At 39.0% G+C, this 23377-nt stretch overlaps 1 protein-coding gene and 1 long non-coding RNA gene across 9 annotated transcripts in view; one reads left to right on the forward strand and one right to left on the reverse strand.

Moving 5' to 3' along the window:
- Positions 1–23377, forward strand: part of LOC111250140 (osmotic avoidance abnormal protein 3-like) — a 43470-nt gene that overhangs the window by 6262 nt on the left and 13831 nt on the right. Inside the window, exons 1-2 of one of the 7 annotated variants that reach the window (XM_086986219.1) lie at positions 246–490; positions 9633–9877. The exons of 5 other annotated variants lie outside the window; for them this stretch is intronic. In XM_086986219.1, the coding sequence (XP_086842345.1) occupies positions 9855–9877 (23 nt within the window). In that variant the 5' untranslated portion in view covers positions 246–490; positions 9633–9854. Of the gene's footprint in view, positions 1–245; positions 491–9632; positions 9878–16311; positions 16523–23377 lie in introns of those variants that run through there. One more of the 7 variants, XM_022804911.2, reaches the window with a different exon arrangement.
- On the reverse strand, positions 2331–15003 carry LOC147755851 (uncharacterized). Of its 2 annotated transcripts, XR_015325826.1 has the most exons (4): positions 14916–15003; positions 4298–7014; positions 3098–3379; positions 2331–2915 (listed from the first exon to the last, which is right to left on the reverse strand). It is a non-coding gene; the product is annotated as an uncharacterized LOC147755851 (long non-coding RNA). The 2 variants fall into 2 exon arrangements; XR_015325827.1 differs by lacking the exon at positions 4298–7014 and having other exon boundaries at positions 14916–14930.

Consider the following 23377-nt stretch of genomic DNA (forward strand, 5'->3'; position numbering starts at 1 on the left):
AAGAACGTCGGCGTGTTGCAGAGAGGAGGTATAACAGCACATAGCTGAGGGAGCTTCTAGCCCCGACAGAGGCAGACGTAAACGTAGACGCAGAACACAAATTGCGACTGCGTAGAAGGAACGGCATCGCTACCAGCACTGGGGTGACGCCGCCGTCATCAGCATTCTATGACCCAGAAACAAGGACTTTCATTGGTTCGATCGTTCGTTGGTTCGTCCATCGAAGACGGGCACCGGCGTTTGCGACAAAACATCATAATATGTCCTTCGATCTATCGCCCGGCGGGCAACTCACGCAAATAATTTCTTTAAATTGTTCCTATATATATATATATATATATATATATATATATATATATATGTACAAAGGCAAAGGAAACGAGGGTACTGTAGGAGCAATAGCGGCCATGGCAGCAGCAGTGTTCGCAGCTCCAGAGAACGAAGGAACAGACAAAGGAAATGAACATGAGTTCGAACTAAGACGACAAAGGTAACTGAGAAAGAGCAAAACTATAATCACGGATATAGACTAATAATTATGATGAAGCTTTAAGGGAATTTATAACCTATTTATTTAATGTTCGAAATAGAAAATTGATTTTGACAAAGCATTTTGTAGCGACAAAAATAATAGAATGGTTTCACCAACTCAACCAACTTCTCCCCCCCGCCCCGCCCCATTTTCCGTCTCAGTGATCGACGGTTGGTCGGCAGTTCTCTTAACCTGCAGTAGCTTCATCGCAGTCGTCGCGCTGTATCTTCCCACCTCCAGGGTTTGATGGTGTCTGTCACGACACAGTTTTTGGAATCTAAAAGAATCCGTAATTGGATCGATGGGGGCCTTTTAGACAATCTGAATTGGGCCTGAATCCACCGTCACCAAAGACGTCGAGCGCTGTCCGGTAACGGAAAGAAATACTGACGGAAGAAAACACGCGTCTGAGATGACGTCGTTTATACACATATCGCACGTGGACGTACAGACACAAAGACCGCATTTGATGCAGGCTAACACCGAGCTGACGGCCGCCTGGTTGTCTCCGAAAAGATCAGTTGCCCACACGACTCATTGACATAAATGCATTGAATATTGGAGAAAGCCTGAGAGGATACAGTTTTTTTACATTTTCTTGTCGATAGTTCCAAATATATATTAACATTTGTTATAAAGCCTAGGAAACAAACAAATAAGCCACGCAGTCGTAGGTAAATTGCTTCCATAGCTGGGGCTTATGCTGTTGTCCGCGGAGCAACTAACATAAATGCTTAAATCGCAGTGCGAATTCACCGTTGGTTTCTACCTACTCAAGCATTTAAGGCGCATTTTTAAACAATTATTAATCATATACCCGGTTTTACCACCTTAAGTATACCTTAATTTTGCATAAATGTTTTGTTAGCAAAGGCCGCCTTATTCGAAATACTCATTTTTGAATAAATATTTCTAATAAAACATATACAGACTATTAAGTCAGAATATTTCTGTCTGCTAAAGGAGGAACGTATCCACTACCGACCAAGACTATATTACGAACGCTGACGGATTGGATATAAGCCATAGATTTCGACAGTGGATATCATGCTAAGTAGGCAGCAGGAAGCCGGAAAGCTGACACAATCTAAGTTACGGTAACATCTAGTTTTGTAATATTGTTTTCATATCTTTTCAAATAAATGATACTTTAACGCAAGGAAACCTCGATTTTTCATCTGCCCACTTTATTCGAAGCTCGTGTTCATTTTGTCTTGGGTCGTGAGGACAAAATGGTCATTTCGAAGCTTTTAAGATTCATATTGTGAAAGCAAACGCCATGTAGTCATACTCCATAGGTAGGAGCCCAGCTGCTATTTAAGCATAGCAGTTTCAGATTATGCCACTCATTTCTCAATTCCAAAAATTGAAAAATCTCCATTTTGATGAGATATTCTTGTATATGGACGAATAACTCTGTAGACGAAGTACGCTTAAGTAGTAATTTTCACTTTTATGGACAGATACTATTTAACGAAACCGGACTCTACAAACTCTTTTTACGTATGAGATTTTAATTTATACGTTAAGTTGCTTCGTACATATAATTAACGAATAAGAAAGAGTCCATATACAAAGCAGGGCGCCAATGTGATAGAAGTCTAGTTAAACTTGCACCTACAGTTGATCGCCTCAAGCTACTGAGAAAGTTAATGCTACTGTGACCAAATGCAAAACTAAAAGGGGTGTTTTAGCAAAACTTGTGACCGTACGTGAACGATCTCTTTTTGCTTTACGATAAATCAATGTTATTCATAGGTTTCATTTTACGTAACCTTTTCAAAAAAACACGAATATGTATTAGTACATATACATTTATTATATTCAGATGGTCCTGTTAGCAAGTTAGAGGAAGTTCTCAGATCATGTGAACGCTCGTCCACGATGATACATCTCGGTAGATACATTTGAAGTTAAGTTATTATCGCATTATAATATCAGCAAGTCGATAGAAGAGTCATAAATGTAATTAGCAAGAACCTCAACCACGTGGCTGGACTTAGGCTATCGACTTTGCTTCCTTGTACGATTATATGTCCCTGTACATAATGTCATATACTATTATATTACGAAAAAAGCCAACAGCAGCGACAAGCTGTTTATTCTCCGCCAAATTATTTTTACGCATCGTTTCCTAATGGCTTTTCCGATATGTTATCCTCCGCTTGTCCATCGATGTTATTTCAATCATACGCTCATAGCCAGTGAATATATATATAAAGGTCTATGATGTGTACATAATGAATAAAGTAGGTCTTATGAGACATCGTTAATCGCCGGCGCACACATCTGTCGGCTGCAAGTGATGCATTATCAGCTTCGACCTTCTCTTCACGAAGACTCCATCTTAAGTGGTGGATTTTGTACACGTATCACGTCAGGCCTGCATCAGGGGACAAAAATTAAATGGGCGAAATAACCGTAGTGCGATTGCAGAGGCACAACATTACACACCATTGGGAGAATGGTCGTGGAAGATGGCCATTTTACTACGACTGCGGTAAACTTATAGCATTATAGAGGTGGAACGCTAATGCTACTACTAAGTATGATACTACCAATTACCGAAACAGATGGGAAGGAGCCAAAGTGAAACGAACGAGTCAAATTTCCATGACGAACGTGGCTACATCGTATAGTATATGTCACACTCGAACACGACTCGACAGGCTTTCTTTCACCGTCAGTGCTACCGGACAGCGGCGACAGCCTTTCGCGATAATGTAAATAGCAACGGCACTAGGTCTGCCATTATTAAGTAGTACTGTTGAAATGAGCAAAAATCTCCTGATTGTGACGACCGGCGCTGTGACCGTGACAATAATGAAATGATTGACGAACGAAATTCTAATGAACAACAACAACAACAACAACAACAACAACAATTGACAGTATACGGGAAACTGCGCATTGTAGGACGAAACGCGTTCACGTCCGTCGTTCCCCGTTTAGGTACGATACATGCTCATTGCACGTCGCACAGTCGATCAACACTTTCTTGCTCGTAGGCTGACGTTCACGCGTGTAGTAAACTTACGGTACTATTATGTTTAATAACACAAGCGAATTATTTAACGTCCCAGAACAATAGAACGCTACTAACAGTTCGAAATTATATACCGGCAGAAAATCATTGCTCTTTAAAGCCTACCGTTTTATCCATATCACAAAAAGAGAGTTTTGAAATCGATGTATAGCTTATAAGAGTTTCGCTAATTTCTAGAGTAAAAACCTTTGTTTGAGATAGAAAAAAAAGCGTGATAATACGAAAGAGCGATTCGAAACAGGACAAAAGACAGAAAAAAAAAGAGTGAGAAATGTGTTGAAAATCTGTTTCAAAAAGAAAGCGCAAATAAGAGCAAAATACGGACCAAAACAGCAGTGAATACGGTATTTCATATTTATAATTAGTTGTTTAATACCTTAGCTTATACCCTTTATCGTTTAGCTACTTTTGAGGTTCTTTTGTTGTTCTATTTTTGCATTTGGCTGAGTTTAATAAAATCTATTTCCCGTCCTTTCCTAGACGTCTCTCTCGTTTCGATCCTCTTATGTTGGAGTTTTTTTTTCTCAAATGTTTTATAAGTACTTATATATAAATAAAAAATTATTAATTTATATATTAAAATTATTTATACGTATAAACATAAATAATTTTATATTGCTCCCCTATAGAAAAGAGTACATCTACTTCAGACTCTGAAGTCTGTTTGAAACGTTGCTTTGTACGGGCAAGACAGCGACAATAGCAGAGAGTGAACTCACGACTTAGTAAATCCAGACTTCTTTTATTATAAACGGCATATGATCTTATAAAGCAACCTAGTTACGTCAGCACTTGTCCACAGAAGGATTATTGCGTTTCATGCGCTTGATAAGAGGAATAAAAATGTAAGCACTTGTTCTCACTGCTAATCTCATTGGCAATATTATGACTTCCGGTTACTCTCTCAGCTTTCTCCTTCTCCACATTAACTTGTCATTTTGTTGTTAGTACATTATATACATGTTAGGAGCTAGCGGTTTCGCGCCACTGGTTTAAAGTGGAGTGGCAGACTCACGGGCTTCTGCTTCCCGCAATTTACGTTAGCATGAAAGCTGTTACGTAGAAAATTAAAATCACCCGCTGACCTCGGAGAACTAGCTGTTCGGTGTAATCAATGACGGCAACTGCAAGCAAGCAAGCAATATCGCCCCTAGTTTGGATGTTTGTATAACAGTGAGACTCATTCTTTTAGTGCCATTATTAACAGCAGCGTAACTCTCGTCAGTGTCCGAAATTGGACAGATTGATTTATTTATTAGTCATTTCGATCTTTGGCGCTGCCAAAACATTAACTACTGGCTTCGCATAACAACGATACGCACATAGCACGGTTGTAAATGTATCCTTTTGTAGGTATTGCAGACACGTACTATAGCTATCTAATACATATAGAGGTTTAGCCGAAAATCTTTTAAGCGAGTCAATGGCGGTCTAAGAACGACGACTGTGACCAATGCTGCAAGATATGGTTTGCGTGCGTACATGTGTGGCCAGCTCATATGATCAGAGCCGATCTGGTGGTGCTGAATATTCCAAATTATCTCTATGTGCAATATATATATATATATACAGCATTTTAATATGGAGCTATTACGTTAACTATTATGCTCATTATAAACCGTTCAGTACTGATAGTAAACAACTTTTCTGAATTTGGAATTGTTAAGTGCATCCGTTCTTGGCAGGACGTTTCGAATCAACAGTAGCGTTTGTTTCCTTAAGGGTAGCTAAATTACTTGTTGACGAATAAAGGAACGAAAATTTGCAAAATAGCAGATGTTTGTATTGATCAAATTTCGGAATCCTGCGCCCGGATAGGCAGCTCGGAACCTATAGTAGAAGGCGGCCGCAGCGGCCCCCAAAGGCTCAAGATCAATGTGGATAGGCTGCTTGAAGCGATCGTTTGGAACTAAACCCTTAATGAACCATAGTTCTTCTGCTTTCATTCAATTGCAAATATGAAATAGATATTTCCGTATATGTATCTACCGTTACACACGCACATGCGGTACGTACGTATTGATTATATCAATTAACAACTCAATGTATTATTCGATAATTGCGTTTGTTAATTAGATTACGGGGACGGCGTCACCCTAAACTTACAAATTCGTATATTTTCTGTGGGATCGTGTTAGGCGAAAATGCAGTGTGATAGTCTTTAATAAACTAACGGTAGTTCGTTTTGCAAAACCGCGAGGTTGGCCAGTGGCAACGACGGATAGATTTGAAAGGAAATAGCGATCTCGCCATTGTTGCTGCAGTACCCAATTTAATTTTCAGTAACAGTGAAATTTGTTTCAGATTCGGTATGTAACCGTATAATTGGCACTTTATTAAGCTTAGTATCCTCCGTTGATGCTCGAAGCATAGCTAAGCCGCCATCGCCGTGCAAGAGATGAGGGTGGCAATCGTGTAGCTGGACGGAAAAGCGAAACAAGACCGATTTGATCTCCTCTCAATTCATTTTGTTTTATCTTTATTAACTGACTATACTAACGCTACAACTAACCATATGCTCTTCATAAAGCTGTGTAGAAAATTAAGGCTATAGATATCGAATGTAAGTTTAAAACGAAAAAGAAAAACAGAAGCGATGAATTAGACATATGAAGTCAAACGTTTGTTAAAATCCCAATGCGTAAAATCCGAATGTATAGTAGGTTAAGTGTTTTTGTTATTTCTTTTAGCACAAAAGTTGCTGTTGTGTGTTTAGAAGGAGTACAGCACTCTGTCAATCCATTCGTTCAATTGAACTTCATCTGTTCATGAAGCGCACACGGATCGTTCGTAAACCAAAGATTTTTTTTTAATGCGAGGATTAATTGCTGGTGACCTGCTTAATAAATGATTCATTACATACTCAACATGCCTGACTGCAGCCCCTCATTCATGACCACACGGGGGCATTACATATACAGATACCATTTTTGCCTAGTCAGTCTGTTTGGCCGTTGATGACTTTTTCTTTGTTCACATTGCGTTTACCATTACTGCATTGATACGTTGAGGTTCATTGAACTCATGCCAGTCTTTTCCGCATTAGCCTGTGGCCTATGGCGGTCGTCGCGGACTAATATAGTTTCATCAAGGGTGCTGCTAGTGGTAAGGAGAATTGGAATACTTTACTCATATCCTAGTGAAAGCAAGTATAATCAATAACGTGGGCTAAATTCTTCCAGAAGATAGACAAAGTAGAGAGTAACTGCATTTGCCATACACAAACGCACGCAATCAAATATCTGTGGATACATAAATACGTTTTTGGATGAAACCTATAAGCCGGATACTATTGTACACATGCGCGCATAATTGAAGGTGTAATAAAGATGTCTGCAACCGTGCTTCAGCTTCTTGCGGTATCTTGAATGTAGTGTGATTCGTTGGCAACCTTGTGATTTGGACACGTAATGATACGTTACGTCACGTCCCTTCCCTTTAGGTTCAAAATCAACATACATAATTCAGCAATTAGGAATCAACTGTAGCTAAATTTTGTTATGACGAAATTATCTTTTCCGACTGCAGCTGTGGTTAATAGCAAACAAAAAACACTAACTTTTTTACCCCAATTACTTATAACCCATATAATAGTTATATGCTCCAGTATCTCTTCATAAACTGAAGTGTGGTCTCTACACAAGACAAAATGTGGCTCAACTTTTTATCGGTCAGAAAGCTGTGGACCATTCATGTTGGAGTGACTGATCTTAGCGAGTACGATAACAAGTGACTCAGTGGCCAGCAACAAAACGCGAGGTCGCTTCCCTCTTTCTCCCGTCCTCTCAGAGGCGTTTCGCTCCCTCCCTCTTCCGATAATCGCGCGTCGGACCCTGCTGATCCTAGCTAGAACTTCACGGAGGTATCCTTCAATTTTCTATGCAAACTATCTGCCCCAAGCCCTCCGATTCTTCAAAAGTAGCCTGACTGGCTGGTAATTGCTTTGATTTCCTCAAAGATCTTCGCCACACTGAGGACAGCATTCATTATTACATGTTTAATCCTTCTGCATTGAAACACTGGTCTTTAATACTCTAATACATGTACAATGTATCAGACCAAGAACTGCATGGCAGGGATTACTCCCCCGATTATGGATTAGTTGATCAAAATCCTTTTATTAACCAAGATTTGTTTTACTTAGAAAGGCAAATGACGTATAGGTAACAACTCTACTAGGCTTGCTATTTGAATGAAGCTATTTTAAGGAAGAACGGATCCTTTATTATTGCAGTGTTATCAACAATGGCGTGATTTTCTAACCTATGAGTGGTAATTTGTGGCCTAATTAGGCAACGGTGTTCCACCAGATAAACAGGAATTGTCGTAGCCTTTTTCTAAAATCAGTGATCGAATTTGGCCATAAGTGGTCCTTTCATAAAAACTGGTTAAGCTTCCACTAATCGATGCCCTCTGCTGAATATGACCATGGAATTCGGACCTTCCTCGTGTGATGCGTATAGTAAACGGAATAAATAGTCGATATAATGGATTGTTAGTGAAAATATGAGGTTCCCACTGAAAAAGCATTTTATGTTAACGATCATATAAGTCCGTCTACGTGCACTCATGCAAAATCTTGCGAATTTCATTGCGGTAGGTATATAAAATCGTCTGTTACGTTTGCGTTTTATATAATCCGTTATTTCTATAGAGCACGAAAGAGAACGACCAGACTGCTTAGAACAGTTCTCAGACAAAGTAACGGAACATGACCACACCTTCATCAAGACAAATTTCCATCAAATGTACTTCTGCAAAATACATTCTCACTTCTGTCGTAACTTAACCGCTTAGTAGCTGAACTTAAACTTCAACTTATATAACGATTTTTCCATTTTATTGCATCATCTTCTGAAGAGCCTTCATATTTGTCGAATGTCGAGTTCCTTTGCACCGAAAGAAATAAAACGTCACGTTCAGTACGGATCAACAACGTACCTTCGTGTGTAACGTGCAGTGTTGTGCATAACAAGAACATTCGTTAAGATTTTGTATGGCGAAATGCAATAAAATTTCTTAGTTCCTAGTTCGCACGTGACACGCTACGAATTCAACGATAGAAAAAAATAGGTCCGAACGAATTTCGAATGTGTCATGCACCACATGAACGCTCACTAAGCAACCATAAGCGCTCAAAGGCAATAGGTACTGAACATGTATTTATCCATTCGATTTCTATCACTTGCATTAGTGCAACTAACGCTTTGGTCGGCCTTTGAGCGTCAGCTGCCGTTACTGGTCCTACGTTACGTACGCAATGCTCTTCTTTTTTAGCACAGACGCATACACAGCTTAGCAGTAGGCCTACCACAGATAAATGGTAAAACTTACGAAAAGCAAACTATGAGCTCTGCGTAGACACTTGATGTACCGTTAGCTAACTAACGGTTCAATCTACGAAAAATATGCAAACTTAATTTTTTACTCCGAAAAATATAACGTTGGAAACTTCGCATAGGTAGAAAATATCAGAAGATGCATAAATCTGCTATAGATCCTATTTGTGTTGCGTCTATGAAACGAAATATTAACAAGCGTTTATATATACTTCGATTTGAAGTGTGATTACGACGTGCTTTGACTAAATGAGCTGAATAAAAATACTAATTGTCGAGAATGCCTCAGAGAGCTTGCTACAGTTCTTTGCTTTTGCCTCCACAACCCATTATTTACACCCAGCTATCCGCAACATAATCGCAGTAAAATATATATATTTTATATATACACACATACATTTATGTATACTACACGACATGTGTAATTAATAAAAGAAATTTTTCACTAATCACTACCTAAAGCGGTGCGAACTTTGACCTAAGAGTCAAAAGGTGATTTGGTGTTACACTAATGTTAAAAAGTCCCCATTGTGACAAACAGATGATGCTAGTGTCGGGTAGGCTGATTGTATCTAGCTAAAAATTCTCAGGGTAATTGTTCTGACCATCGGGCGTTTGCTCGGTTGTTTCTATTGAGCTGTCGCAGTTAAAGGCCGTGATTCCGTGCGTTCAATAATGGAGATCGAGCATTGTCTTTCTCACTGCTTTCGATCAGGGAAAAATGCTACCGATACAAAAAAGAATTGTCGGTGAAGAGAAAGGCAAACGCGCGGTTTTGGCTTCGTCGCTTCAGAAGCGGAAATTTCAACTTGAACCACGAATCACGCTCTGGTTGACCATGAACTGTAAACACTCGTTGGGCAAGCTGCAGCACAGTTGACCCGGGAGCCCGTTACATAACTACGAGTGACTCAGACGACTGTTGTGAATCCTTTGCATGACGACGGGACAGACTGAAAAGTAAGTAAAGTTGATTCCCCATAAATTTAATGAAATATGTAAGAAAACCGTTTGACCAATATGCCTCTTGTTACTCGCACAACGAAAAAGAAAGCCATTTCTGTACAAGACCGTTACCGACGCTAAAGGATCTATCTCTTACGACATTCTCAAGCACGGGCCAGAATGGTTAGATGTCCGTGGTTAAAAGCTGTATCTCTGCATGAAGTGGGATAAGGAGGGACTGTTATACTATGAGTTACTCAAACACCAGGGAAGACCTACAGGAGATCGATACGCAAGTCAGCTCAACCGTCTGAGTCACTGAATTGATAGAAGGATCGGCAAAGGGTAACGCAAAGTGATAGTATAGTGCTTAGTGCTGTATGAAAACGCTACCGCTTAGGTGACCCAGTGACATATAACGGACCAATGGAAAAGTCCGCCCCACCCGGTATACAGCCCAAACATTACTCTACTCGATTATTACTTCTTTCGCCCATGCAGCCAGAAAGGCAAGCTATTTAGAATAGAGGCCGAAGCTCTTGAATGGGTCGAAAGTAGGACCGCTTCTAATGCCGAAGCCTTTTTACTTTGCGGGATACATCAGTTAACAGAAAGCTGCATGAGTGTTGCAAGGAGCTAAGGCTGCTTCGACTAAGATCCGTTCATTTGTTCGAACGTTGCAACACATTGAGCGTGGCTAAAAGGCAACGCATATTTTTTGTTCAGCCTAATGGATAACACTAATCTCTAATCATCTGATGGTGTTACGTGATAAATGCTTGCGTTTGGCTGTGTAAAAACCACTGATGATCACTAGTAAACTAGGAGAATAATTCTTGTTTTAAGCTCCGCTAGAAGGCGCCACTTGTGCTGGGTGATCGTTTTGCATCGTAAATAAAGCCCTATGTGACACCGAGCGAACAGGTGGAGGCTTGCGCCCGTTAAAGAGCCCATTAGACGACTGGCTTCTAGCACGAGACGTGTTCACGCCCAGACTCGAACCCGGATCACCACGTGTTCCTCAAGTGTCAGGCCCAGATAGTATTTGGCCAGTGGGACCAGCTATTACGAAGTAGCCTGGGCCACAAAAGCGATATAAAGGAATGGACAACATTTTTCAGTCCATCTTTCTACACATATAATATGTCAATACTTGATGAACTATCACGTTCTTGCTTGACGTTTTTCCTCCTAAGATGTTTTTGGGGGTAATATCCAGCAAAAGACATTCAGTACGTTTTCAGATTAAAACAAAATTACATGTACATTACTGGAATAAAGAGTGATTGTATTGGCTTGTGTTATCTATTGGTGGTCTGAGTCTGAATTCTGCTTTTAATGCTGGCAGCCAGCCAGCCATCTGATGGGATGCCTGATAGTACCCGACGTACAATTTGAAACATTTGGGTTATCTGTCAATGGTTTGTGTAAATGTGTCAAGAAGACGTGTCAAAATGCTGACGATTTATCCGCAAGTAAATAAAAAGAGATGTCATTTTGGTTTTGTCGATTTTATTCTAATAATTTTTAGTTTTTACCATAGTAATTCGGTGTCTGCAAGAAAGTGTTTTCACTAAAAGCGGATATTTACTTTTTGTCATATACGCACACTCAGTGTCCATACAATTAGATAGTGGCATAAGTGCAGATATTTTTTTAGCACGATTATTCCTTTCGGTTCAGGTGTTTTTCAGTCTACCTTTGTCGATCTTCAGTTCTGAAGTGAAAATACCATATCAATATGATCCATAATATTCATTAGATATATATGATTCTTATGTTATCATTACTACATTCTGTAGCAGGTCTATTATCAGTCTTGACCCTCTCCCAGTTCATGTCCCATATTCGCATTATCTACGAGCTTCTAAATATACAAACATGTTATTATTTATTTTTTAGAAAAGTGACAATTAGCCGAAATAGTGTACCTTTTGAAAATGTTCATCCTTAAATTACCATTTAAAGACGATTTTAGTCAGACATTTAAAGGAAATATGAAAGACTATGTTGTCGGTTGATTTGGTTCGAAAGAGAGCTTTCATTTATAAGGTTCCGTTATAGTGCTACAGGGGAACTCTTAATAGGACAAATGCCCCACATATATTAGCAAATGCAAGGATAGTGTGTGAAGGTATGCCGATTACTTCAAATTCCTCAGAAGCAAGCTGAGGTCTTGTAGGAATTATTTACACCATTTGTCTTCAAAGATATTTAAGTAATGCTATATTATCTAGACTGCATCATAGTTTCCTGTAAAGTACTATGTTGTTTTTTATAGCTGAACATGTTTGCCCGAATAAAGAATTGATTGAGCGGTAAAAAGTGGTGTATTTTTTACACTAGTTGAAACGCTAATACGGCTTACTGCCAATGGTCTTAGGCGAATTGCAGCATATCTACCATCAGTAAAAGATGTATTGTTCTATCCAGGCTGGCGAGTTACTGAGATAATACGTTTTAGTGAATAAAATTTGGGCTATCTACTGTGCATATCCTTCGGAGCTTCTGAGTTTTGTTGGAAACTTATTGACTGACCTGAGTTATCACCGTTGACAACAATCATATAGAATGTCTTGTGATCGCTTTATTTGATCTCCAAATATAACATTTTAGAGTGAACATTGCCTATCTGGTAACTCGTAAGTACCAAGACACAACTGGCTAGTACTCGGCACTCGGTTGGCCATTATCGGACTGCAAACTACTTACGATTCATACTGACCACAAACTGATCTAGATTTAAATTAGCTAAAGCCTTATCGTTGCTTTGCCCGTGTATTCTGGCAGCCGCCGCTGCGAACGGCTGTTGGAGTGTGCGGGTCCATGTGGGAATGATATATTTTCGGCTTCTGGGTCATCAAAGGCCATTGCCCCTCGGGCAGACAATATTTCTGCAGTTGCCTTATGATTAGAGACGTGACAAAAGTGCAATCGAACGATGGCGGGAGAGGTATACAGACGGCAGCGATGCAACGATAATCAACAGGAAATAAGTGCTTAATATGGCCTTTACAGAATGGCCCACTTTTCTGAGTAAATATTGAACCACATCGATTTTTAGTCGGAAAATAACAACAATAGAAAGGTGAGCCTTTTCCCTGTTTAAGAATCTGTTTTAAATGGCTGAGATCTTTGTTGGGAATCGTAGAGCGTTACTTAATTAATTAAGACAGTTTCGGACAGCTCCGCAAAGCATAAATACATCGAGCACAGCGAAGTACTATCATGTTGATATCGCCAAAGGGCGGAAGGAACGTCATATATAATACATTCGAAATAGGAAATAACTCGCTATATATTTTAATTTTCCGAATTTCGTTTCTTAGTGCTTTATTCATCGTCCAAAAAATTAGGGGATCTGTATTGCCATGTTACCCAAGTAAAAATCACTCTTACTAGTATATATTCAATCTAACCAAAGATCTTATTTTTTTTTAAAAAAAAAACTTCAAAAAATACGCTTCAGTCGTTAAATTGTAAGACACACTTCGATTATATCAATCTACATAATTACCTAATGTGGTTGAAAGCTAAAACTAGATTAGTCTTCTGAAAAAAGCTCAGGTGACAAGGGCAAATATCGAGCCTCATCTAGGATTAGGCTACCATTGAAGCTCTCTGGAGATCTCCAGTAAAATGATTTATATATTTGCCCTATATATCCTTAATATTTCTAGTGATCTAAAAGACTGCCAAAACATTTCGAACCTTTGGACTATTTAAAGACGTATCTCATTTTATCATAAAACGTTTTAATATAGATTTGAGGAGAATCCTATGTCACTTAATATTCTGTCATGGAATGTCCCTTTTAAAAAGTCTGATCTGGAAAGAATTTACAAAATTAATGCTGTTACAATATTAATTACATTGAAGTATAGTTGCCATACTTAAGAATTATGAGGACGTTTCGGTAAAACCTGTAGGGTTAAATTGAATGTATTAAAGGCGTGATAGAAATTACGTAATGTGTGATACGGATCTAAACGTTTGCGCCTATATTTATATACCACTCCAATACGACTACCATAGATCGGATAGACCGTCCAGATTTAGAATGGTAATTCTAAAATGGCCTAATCGATTTTTATGTCTAACGATTGCTGACTACGGCACTGAACCAGCTTCCTTTGAAATAGCTACTAACGTATGAAACCAAGAGCTGAGCAAAGGCTAAAAGATGTAGATGTTTAATATGGGCCTTAAATCGCATACCGAGTCCAGCATTACACAATCTTATATTATCAAATAAACTCTTATTTTTGTAAAGTTTCTATCTGAAACTCTCATGCAGTATGACTGAAAACTTTAATAACACTCTTATAATAAAAAGTATAAAATTAGAGATGAAAAAAATTTTAAAGGAAAAAAAGGTATTTAATAACGATTGTATTCAGTTTTCAACGCTTAGTATTATAGATACGAGTATATACGTATATAGATACGTAGATACGTATATATACGAGTTAGAGATACGTGACCTTCGAAGCACTTTACTATTTTTACTTTGATTCTGTCAACAGCGCAGGAACGTATAGATAAGATGTTCGCACTTGACTGAATTTTTGGTCCACTAAGATAATTAACTGCTATTTATTGGTGCCATTAGATGATAGATAATCATCTATAAAGTAACATGCACTCAACTGTAAAACTACAAAAGTCCGTCTGTATCATTTTTTGGAACTTAGAATACAGTGTTTTTACACAATCAGGATGAATCAATAGCGAGCGGCGTATTCATTTAAATATATATATTGCTGTATAAATTGCCGTTATTTCATCTATGATCTACAATGGCGCTCGATAGCACTACTCCTTTCGCGTTTTGGGACAAAAATTTCTCACCATACCAATATAGAAATTTTTAAAAAAGTAAAGTTTTGCTGTAAAGGCAATTTCATGTCCTGCTGCCATTGTCCTCTACTGATCATTATTGAGTACGTCAATAGATTTTTAAGTCATAGCCTCAATCGAGGTACGCACATCTCGTATCAGTAACATTCGCAATAGATATTCTCCATAATTGCACGCCTCCATCAATACATACCTCCACTCATCAGAGAATTCTGGGGAATTGCACACCGATCTAGCGGATAGAACAATCGGTGACAACTGACATGGCGTGCCATGGCGTCAGATCAGGTGTTCTGCTAGACAGATTTGCTTACATTGTGCACGCTGCTATTACGTGCATGAATGTATCAAAACATACTATTGAAATCCACTATGATATCACAGTCCCATTAAACAAGAATTGCTAAGGGAGATGTTCGTTTCGAGGAAACCTTTTTCGAAAAACCCGCGACGAACAAACGTATATACAGCCTTACAATTATCTAATCAAAGCTTCACGCTTTAACGGCTAAACTAACTAAAATTCAACTTACTAATAAAGCATATTCTAAATTCGCTTAGTATTGTTCGATCTCGCGGTTGAGCTGCCCGTTAAGCTACTAATTGTGCGCTGTCATCAGGGGGCCAAAGGCCATCGAAGCTATTATTTTGTCATCGAACTCCCATTTTGTAAACGAAGCCGATGTCATTGAATTGTTCCTTTCAGTACATAATCGGTCATTATCCGATGATGCATATATGACTTTCTCTCTCCTTTTGTGCCCTCTCCCTCTTGTCTGCTTACTGTGCCAAAATCAAGTAGTATTTACATTAGGATGTTGCAGAAGCTTTAAGCAGTGGTTCACATAAGTCACAATTAACTAAACGAAAGCGGTGTTCATAGTAATAATGATGTTAATAATATCGATACATATATGAATAACAGTAAGAAAAATATCGGGCTAAAAGTAGACGGTTTAAAGTCAACTACTTTACAACTACCATACAACAAACAAAGGCTTGCCTTTGATACAGGAACCAATGGAGCCAATAGCTGGCTAACGTTTGTTTGCAAGGGAAGAAGGGCAAAAAACAAAGTAGGCAACAGAGGTCCTCTGTATATACGCTAACCCGGCGGAAAAAACTAGGCAGACTATTTTTTTCCCGCTAAAATTCAGGTTATAAATTGCTAACTGGCTCTATTTTATTTTTATTTTATGGCAAAGTTAAGGCTGATGCATACTTTGATGAAAAAAATAAAATCCTCTTATAGTCCTTAAAAAATCTTTTTTGACAAAGAATTCACACTCTGGTATAACGAGAAATTCAGAGAGTAGCAATTCAAATTTTTTGAAATTTTAAAGCAAGCTCAACAGACATCTTATTTTGTTTAAAAATAGCTTTGGCGTTACTATGGAAACGTTTTTGCCTCTCATTACTACGCCGACTCCATATATCAGGTATTATACAAGTGTGTGTGTAAGAGCGGGCGTATGTAAGTACGTCTAGAGGATCCTCCAGGTTCCATAGTTCTACCCCTCAATGGGCAAGAGCAGACTCAAGCCGGGTGAGGGAAGTTTGCATATGAAGGCAGTGAGGCGCTACAGTTCTATGGAACATAGATGCCGGGTGGCAACAGGAGTTAGTTGAACTCATCCAGTTGTGAGGTTGATGTGAAGTATGACACAGCTTCGACAATAAATACAAACAAATCGTTGTTAATTGGATTTTTAACGCGATAATGATTACTTGGCGTTTTATAAACGCCATATAAATCTCTTAATACAGTTTGAATTTTGCGGATATACGTGCATAAAAGCGGTGAGTTAAGAGTATTTCTGTATTAAATACATATGCACACGCACAGTGTACAAAAAGCGATAGAGTAAGAGTAATTCTCTCTCTCTCTCTCTCTCTCTCTCTCTCTCTAATGCCAATTTCATTTACTTAAGACACAAATCCTGTCGATGTGATTCAATTGTTCTGCACCTAAAAGGAGCAACCTAGGTGTCACGTGTGTAGTATTTCTCAAAGCCAATTGACATTAATCAAAGGTAGTTCTGCATAGCTAAGCAGGTGTAGTCTTTTCAACTTGAAAAAACCTTTAGACATACGGGTCTTTTGGCTACATCTTTGTCAGGTAGAATTAGGTATATAGGTGAAAAAAGCAAAGCATTTGAAATGCAGAATTGTCACATAAGGAGTAACGTAAGTTAGCCATTGACCCTCAACTATCAGCTAATAATGTTTTAGTCTACGTAATGTTCTTACCTTATTATTCTGTCTAAATCTATGATTGTTAATGTTGATGTTCGAAGTATATTAGCTAGAGTCTGCAAAGGAAACAGTAAGCACAACAATTTGGGTCCTGAAGTGTTTTGCAGATGTTTGTTCTCACATAAATGTTTACATTTGTAAAATAGTTTAAACTAAATTTATCTACTAGAAAGCATGAGGGCGTATCACGTAGTTGATTATTCAGATTACATTTATGATTGCGAATGTACGGATCGTCTGAAAATTGTAAATCAGCCTACAAATATGAGAAATACGTACAAAAAGACCTCACACACTTGGGGGCTAAGCTGCGCGAGAGTGGTCGCGCGAGACATTTCGATGAATTATTTGCCCACTCACCGCTTGTAAAAAGTACGAGCGTGAGTAACACTGAACTAGAAGGGAAGATGTTCCACGCTTTTAGATCTCAACTAGGGGAATTTACAAGAAAACGCCGAAGCAAGGTGTCGTGAGAAGATGGGATATGCCCTTCCAGGCTGAAGTTCAGATTCCCTTAAGGAGACAGATATACATAGGGCATAGCCCATTTTTTATGTTTTATCTGAATACGAATAACACTTAGCTATTTCTTGGCGCTCAGTTTTTTTTAACACGTTCTTTGCCAATGTTACATTGAAATACAAATACCTGACAACTCATAACAGAGGTAAGCCTTTTTGGTGCAAAGTTTAAGTATAACCATACTGATTTTCACCTTCAGAGGTCCCTTTGAGAATAAGGATTTAAATATATGTTTTAACCTATCCAAAAAAAGTATAATAATTTAACTTCATTGATATGCGTGTGTAGGCGATCGTCACTCATTTTACATATAGGGTCAAGGAACATATAGGGTGATATAGGGTCAAGATGCTAGAGGTCGCCACCGTTTCACAGACGATGAAAGGTCGAGCATACTAAGCAGCACTCAGGTCTTGGCCTTAGATAACTGGAATGGTATGTTCGAAATACTATTGATGGTGGCTCCCGTTTGTTAACAAAAAGGTCGTCTTTAGGATACTTCAAACGGAAATGTTAATCTGAAACACTGACTAATTTATCGTCAAACAAATTCCTGAGTTTCAGAAGGTCAATAGAGAAAAACGTATTACGTTATCACCAGCCGTGTCTGTTTGAATTTGATCAACTATAAGATCCTACTTGTATAGAGGATGGAACCGTTTCCAGAACAGTGAGGAATGACTGTCATTATCAAAGTTTACAAAATAAATATAGTCCTTGTATATAAGCAGATAAATGTTAAGGAAAGTGCAGAGACTTAGACGTTATATACTTTTATTCAACAATTTCTATACGAGCCAAGTCAAATAGGTTTTGGATTATGGGCGTACGCATGATTTGCATGTTAGGTTTATGATGAAGTTAAAAATGTGCGATTTCCATCTTATTTCCATAAACGAGTACAAAGGCCACCGGACTCCGCCGAATTGAACAAGAGGATAACTCGAACGCGTTATTTTCCATAATAAGCGCAACTTTGAGTGGAGAAACAATAGGCGTCCATTATGCCGTCGTACTGCGGCGACTGAAAAGAAACTCAAGGAAATTAAAGTGAAAATTCTCTTCCAATTCGACAGTGAATCCCTAGATGAAATTTGATGTGTGCCAAGACTAAATTGAAGAGTCAAGCTTTTCCTACGGTTGAATATCGATTTAATTTTTACTATTTCCAATAGCGCCTTTGTATGAGGCTGAGAGAGGTGATAGTCGGGTAGGCCGACCAGTGTCTCTAGCCCCGTGATCGATTCCTGTTGATCGTACTATGTGCGTCCTTTAGTGTCGGACAGTTGCCTAAGATATTACGCCCTTGAAGAAATTATGTCTAAGACATAAATCCCTAAAGTTCAGCCTCGAATTCGTTTATCATTGTTTGTCGGGCAGAATTTTTAAGTGAGCGGAATGCTTTCTGCAGTTGAGGCCAAAATTTTACTACGCCTGATAACAATAGCAAACATTTTAATTTACGGTCAATATTAGAACACATATCAGTTTTATTAGATCCCTGCCCGAACGCACGTATCGCTAATTATTTCAATGTTGCTTCACTAATATTAGGATCGCTTAATATTTTATCCAATCGATAGAGTCAGAGGCACGGCCGTCAGAGTAACATTTGATATTTAGTCGCATTTTTTTTTCTTTATAAAAATAGATGTCATTCTGAATAAAATTCTCACATGAACTCGGTGCTAAGAAATAGTGATCGTCTATAATGAGTACAAGCAACTAAAAGGTACACAATATTACACAGCTATTCAAAAAAAAAAAGGTCAAGTTAAAAAGTTTGGAGAAAATTAGGCAACTGAATTCCTCATATGTGAAGCGTAGTTCATTTTTTGTCAGTTCAGAGAAGGCCCATGTCTAAGTGGTCGATTTCGACTCAAAGTGGTAAAACAGTTAAAGTTTTTCTAAACAGAGGCTTCGCTTCTTCCGATCTGTGTGAGCCTTTGTGTTTGATGGTGGCGAAACGATAGTGAGGAACTACAAGGTGATGTATAGTAGACACTCATTTATAGATTTAATGACAGTGACTAAAAACAGAAGCATTCAAAGTATGATTGACCTGATTAGCGCCTAAACCGAGAGGCTGTTAATTAAGTACGGATTATGCAAGCGTCAGATTTATAGGTTTAGATTCCAGCTTTATAGGATAATAGAAAACACTTACTCCGAAGGCCAACGGCTATGTTATTAACAATCTTGGAAATGAGACAGCTACCTATGTCTTCTCTTGATCGGCAGCCATTTCACAAAATTCAAACATTTATTGTACATGTATTTATTGTACACAAATATACATGAGTTTGCCTCGATCGCATATACGGGCTGTCTTCTTCTAAATTTTCTTTATAGCGAATCCATCCTTTTTTAAACTATATTTTGCTTAAAAAATCCTCTAGTGATTAAAAACATTAATTTTGTTATGTGTTTACTTGTGTAACGCGAACCCGATTCTCAATACCTGTTGATTAATAATATTTATAGAATAATTATATTTTATCTGATGACGTTTTCGGCTATGAATTTCACAAGTATAGATTGACCTTTCGTTCGCCTCGATATCTTGTTGAAGTTTGTTAACGTATAGTGTCCTACCGATCGACGCACCCATTTGATCAATACAAAATAAAAGAACTGCTATTTTTTTTTCTGTGTGATGAATTCAATTACTCCATCAGTTTACTTTTCGTCGCCGAAAACCTCAGCAGCATCGAAGTTCAGCATGCTTTCAGTGAGGTATAGCTTTGGTGCGAGATCTAAATAACAGCAACGGACATGGCAGTCGGTGGCGACCTTGAAAACAGATCGATCTGCCCCCTACATCCATCTCTATGCTCGCCCTACCGTCATTTAGATTCCATGTTTGCTGCAAACTAGCCTCCTGCGTCGTTGAACCCATACCCAACTGACATCCCGCGGCCCTCCTTGCCAGTCAGAGCTGTTCGTGGAGGAAGACTTAATGCATAGCTACCCCTATGCCATTCCCTTGGATAAGTTTTATCGCTGCCTCTCCTTGCATACTGCTGTCGTTACGGTTTATGTTGTTGTTAGAGGTCATCAGACTTTCTCGTCCATTGGCTCAATCGTCTGCAACGGAATACCCTCATTCAAGATGGCGTATGTATGACGATGACGGCCTTTCGTACTTTAAGAAGTTACGAGAAGAGGGGATATACGTGAATATAGGAGCAGCGTGACAATGTAGTGACGTGTTCAGGTCAAAATGCATTGGCTGTGCATAAACTGTACCTAAATCTTTGTGGCTACGGATAGATTCGCAAGAATCCATAGTCCTAAGCCAAGTAACTTGCAATACCTATACGCTACTGTTCGGTTAGTGGCGATTAATTAGCAACAGCGAATTATGATTAACGTATTTTACCTATGCCTTAAATATCAAGTCTTCCATGGTTCTTAATAAAGAGCGACCGTGCAATGTTCGTGGTAGCTTCAATTAAGCAACAACGCAAAGTTCATGGCTGCAAGTAACTGGAAACCGCATACAAGGTGGCCGGCCGTCTAGAACCCTGTGGCTTGCTAGGCATTCAAATCAATGCAATAAACCATGGCCTTGGCCTAGTGAAACGTTTCCGCTGTCAACGAAGTTTGGCACGACCACAAATCTACGCGGTTGTAGTGCAATGTTCCTTATAGACACACATTTTCATATTACTTTTTTGTCCGTCTCACGCCATCGTCAAGTAATTACCAGTTAGTTCTCAGTCTTTGGGACAAAAGTTACTGTGGCCTGAGAGAGTTATTATCGAACTGCAGCTCGCCGCTATCGCAGACGACGCCTGCGTTATGGATCGACTTGGGGATCAAACCTAACTAGAGGCCTGGCGATGACTGTGGAAGTCGCTGTTGCTGTCTGCAAATACGCCCACGGCGTTGAGTCTACTGGCCTGCCCAGCACGGGATATATCGGGTTCAGTGGCAAAAGCCTGTCCCTAAACACAAACGGACCCAAAAAGGCACGAATTTCAAGGTTGTGGGACACACTCAATCATCTACGCCTACGGCTGTCTTACGTAGTCTCTCTTAGTGGGGGGTTATTGTTGTAGACAACTAGATCTGGCGTAAGCAGCAATCAAAGGGATTTTACTACGTGCAGAACACGCGTCAGTATTGTAACCTAGATTGAACTGTCATTCTTCAGCTGAAGGGACAAAAAGGTTTTTGAAATTTTTTGGTTTCAAATTATGTAAACTTGTCCTGCAATCGATCTTAATGAAGCCAGGAACTGGGGCTGAGATGGAGATGATTTGGCCCGCGAATAGTTCAGTTTCCCTAATTAGCCGAACAATAAAGAGTTGTCGCTTCGAAATAATCTATGAGTTCTCTTTAACAAAATTTCAGAATATATGTCGCTTTGCTTAAACGCATTGCCGGACACAACATAGCCCTAACGACTCTTTTCATTCATTTACACAATATCACAATAATAACAAGTATCACATTTGTTCTTGTGGGGTCTAATACTTAGGGAGTGAAGTTTGTTAGTCGAAGTTGACTCTACCACGAAAAGGTAGGTGGATAGGCGTTCAGTTGGACAAGGAGTATTCACGTTGATGCGTGAATCGTATACACGTGAATCTATATGTAATCACAATGCACTAAAGAAGATTTTTAACTATGATCGCGACTACGTCATCGAACAGCCTTATTTAGGGAACCTCACAGTATTAGCAGGAAGACAACCTGTATCGTGACTACTTAGGATAAAACGAAGTATGTCTACATTGGGATTCGAACCTACACCGCAACGAGCACTTAAATTTAGCAGAACCGTAATAATATAATGATCAGTCATAACTGTTGTTGAAGGTTCGTTAAACAATGAAATCGATTGAGATCGCGGACCAGTTGGTATGTATTCTGTAACTGATGCATCGATTACAAGCATCTGAGGTTTAAAGGATATAAGAAAAGCTTAGAAAACGAAATGGTGTGCCGGTGTGTGCATAAAATGAAAAAAATTGCGATATCCGTAGAGAAATGCGTTTTTCATTTAATATAACTGTATCCCTTATCTATAAATTGTCATGAGAGACGATCGTTTCTCAATTTCAAAAAACGGTTCAATTTCAGCTGTCGCCCTAACCTATAATACTGCTCTATGATGGAGACTATCAAAGTGTCAGCCAGCGTATGACGTACGTGACACTATGACCGCTATACTTTAATAGCGATTTATTAGTGAACCTGAGAGATCGATGGAAAAAACAGAAGTACTCCAGGGAGGAACTAGAGAAGGGGTAGAAGCCCCTTCCCTATAGGGACCTATAGGGAATTTCGATTTGCTAATTTACTGCTGAACAATGTGTCGACAAAAATTGACCGCTCGAAGTAATATCTCTCTGCATCCTTCACCATGATCGTTTCGAGGCTTCCGACCTGCAAAGTTGTCATTGCAATACTACTGAACAATAGGTCAGTTTTTCCAGGGAAACGAAAGATACCCTTGATGCATGTCCATATTGGGCTTGGGTGGTGCCAGCTGACTCTGAATCTAATGTGTGCCGTGCATCTTCCCTGACAATTTTCCCGATTCGACGGAAGTTCTCTGGTATATTTATCAAGTTCCAATCGAGTGAAATTTTCTACCAATGTAATACTTGTGAAAATGCAAATTGACAAATAGTTGTTTGTCGTCTTCGTGTTTACATTTAACATCGCGTCCAATAGAATTATATAAGTTTTCAAAAACTTCTGGCTGGCTGTGACGTGATTTACTTCCCGCAGCCCACCTTAGTTAGCTGTCTGGTTGAGAAGCACGAGGCCGAACGGGCACTTCACACCTCTCGTAGTAGCGCACCGTGAATGAATGAACCACTCCAAACCGAGCAAAAATATAAAGGGGAGTTTAAATGTAGT

Source organism: Varroa destructor, unplaced genomic scaffold (assembly GCF_002443255.2).
Source record: "Varroa destructor unplaced genomic scaffold, Vdes_3.0 BEIS01000004.1, whole genome shotgun sequence".
Taxonomy (NCBI): domain Eukaryota; kingdom Metazoa; phylum Arthropoda; class Arachnida; order Mesostigmata; family Varroidae; genus Varroa; species Varroa destructor.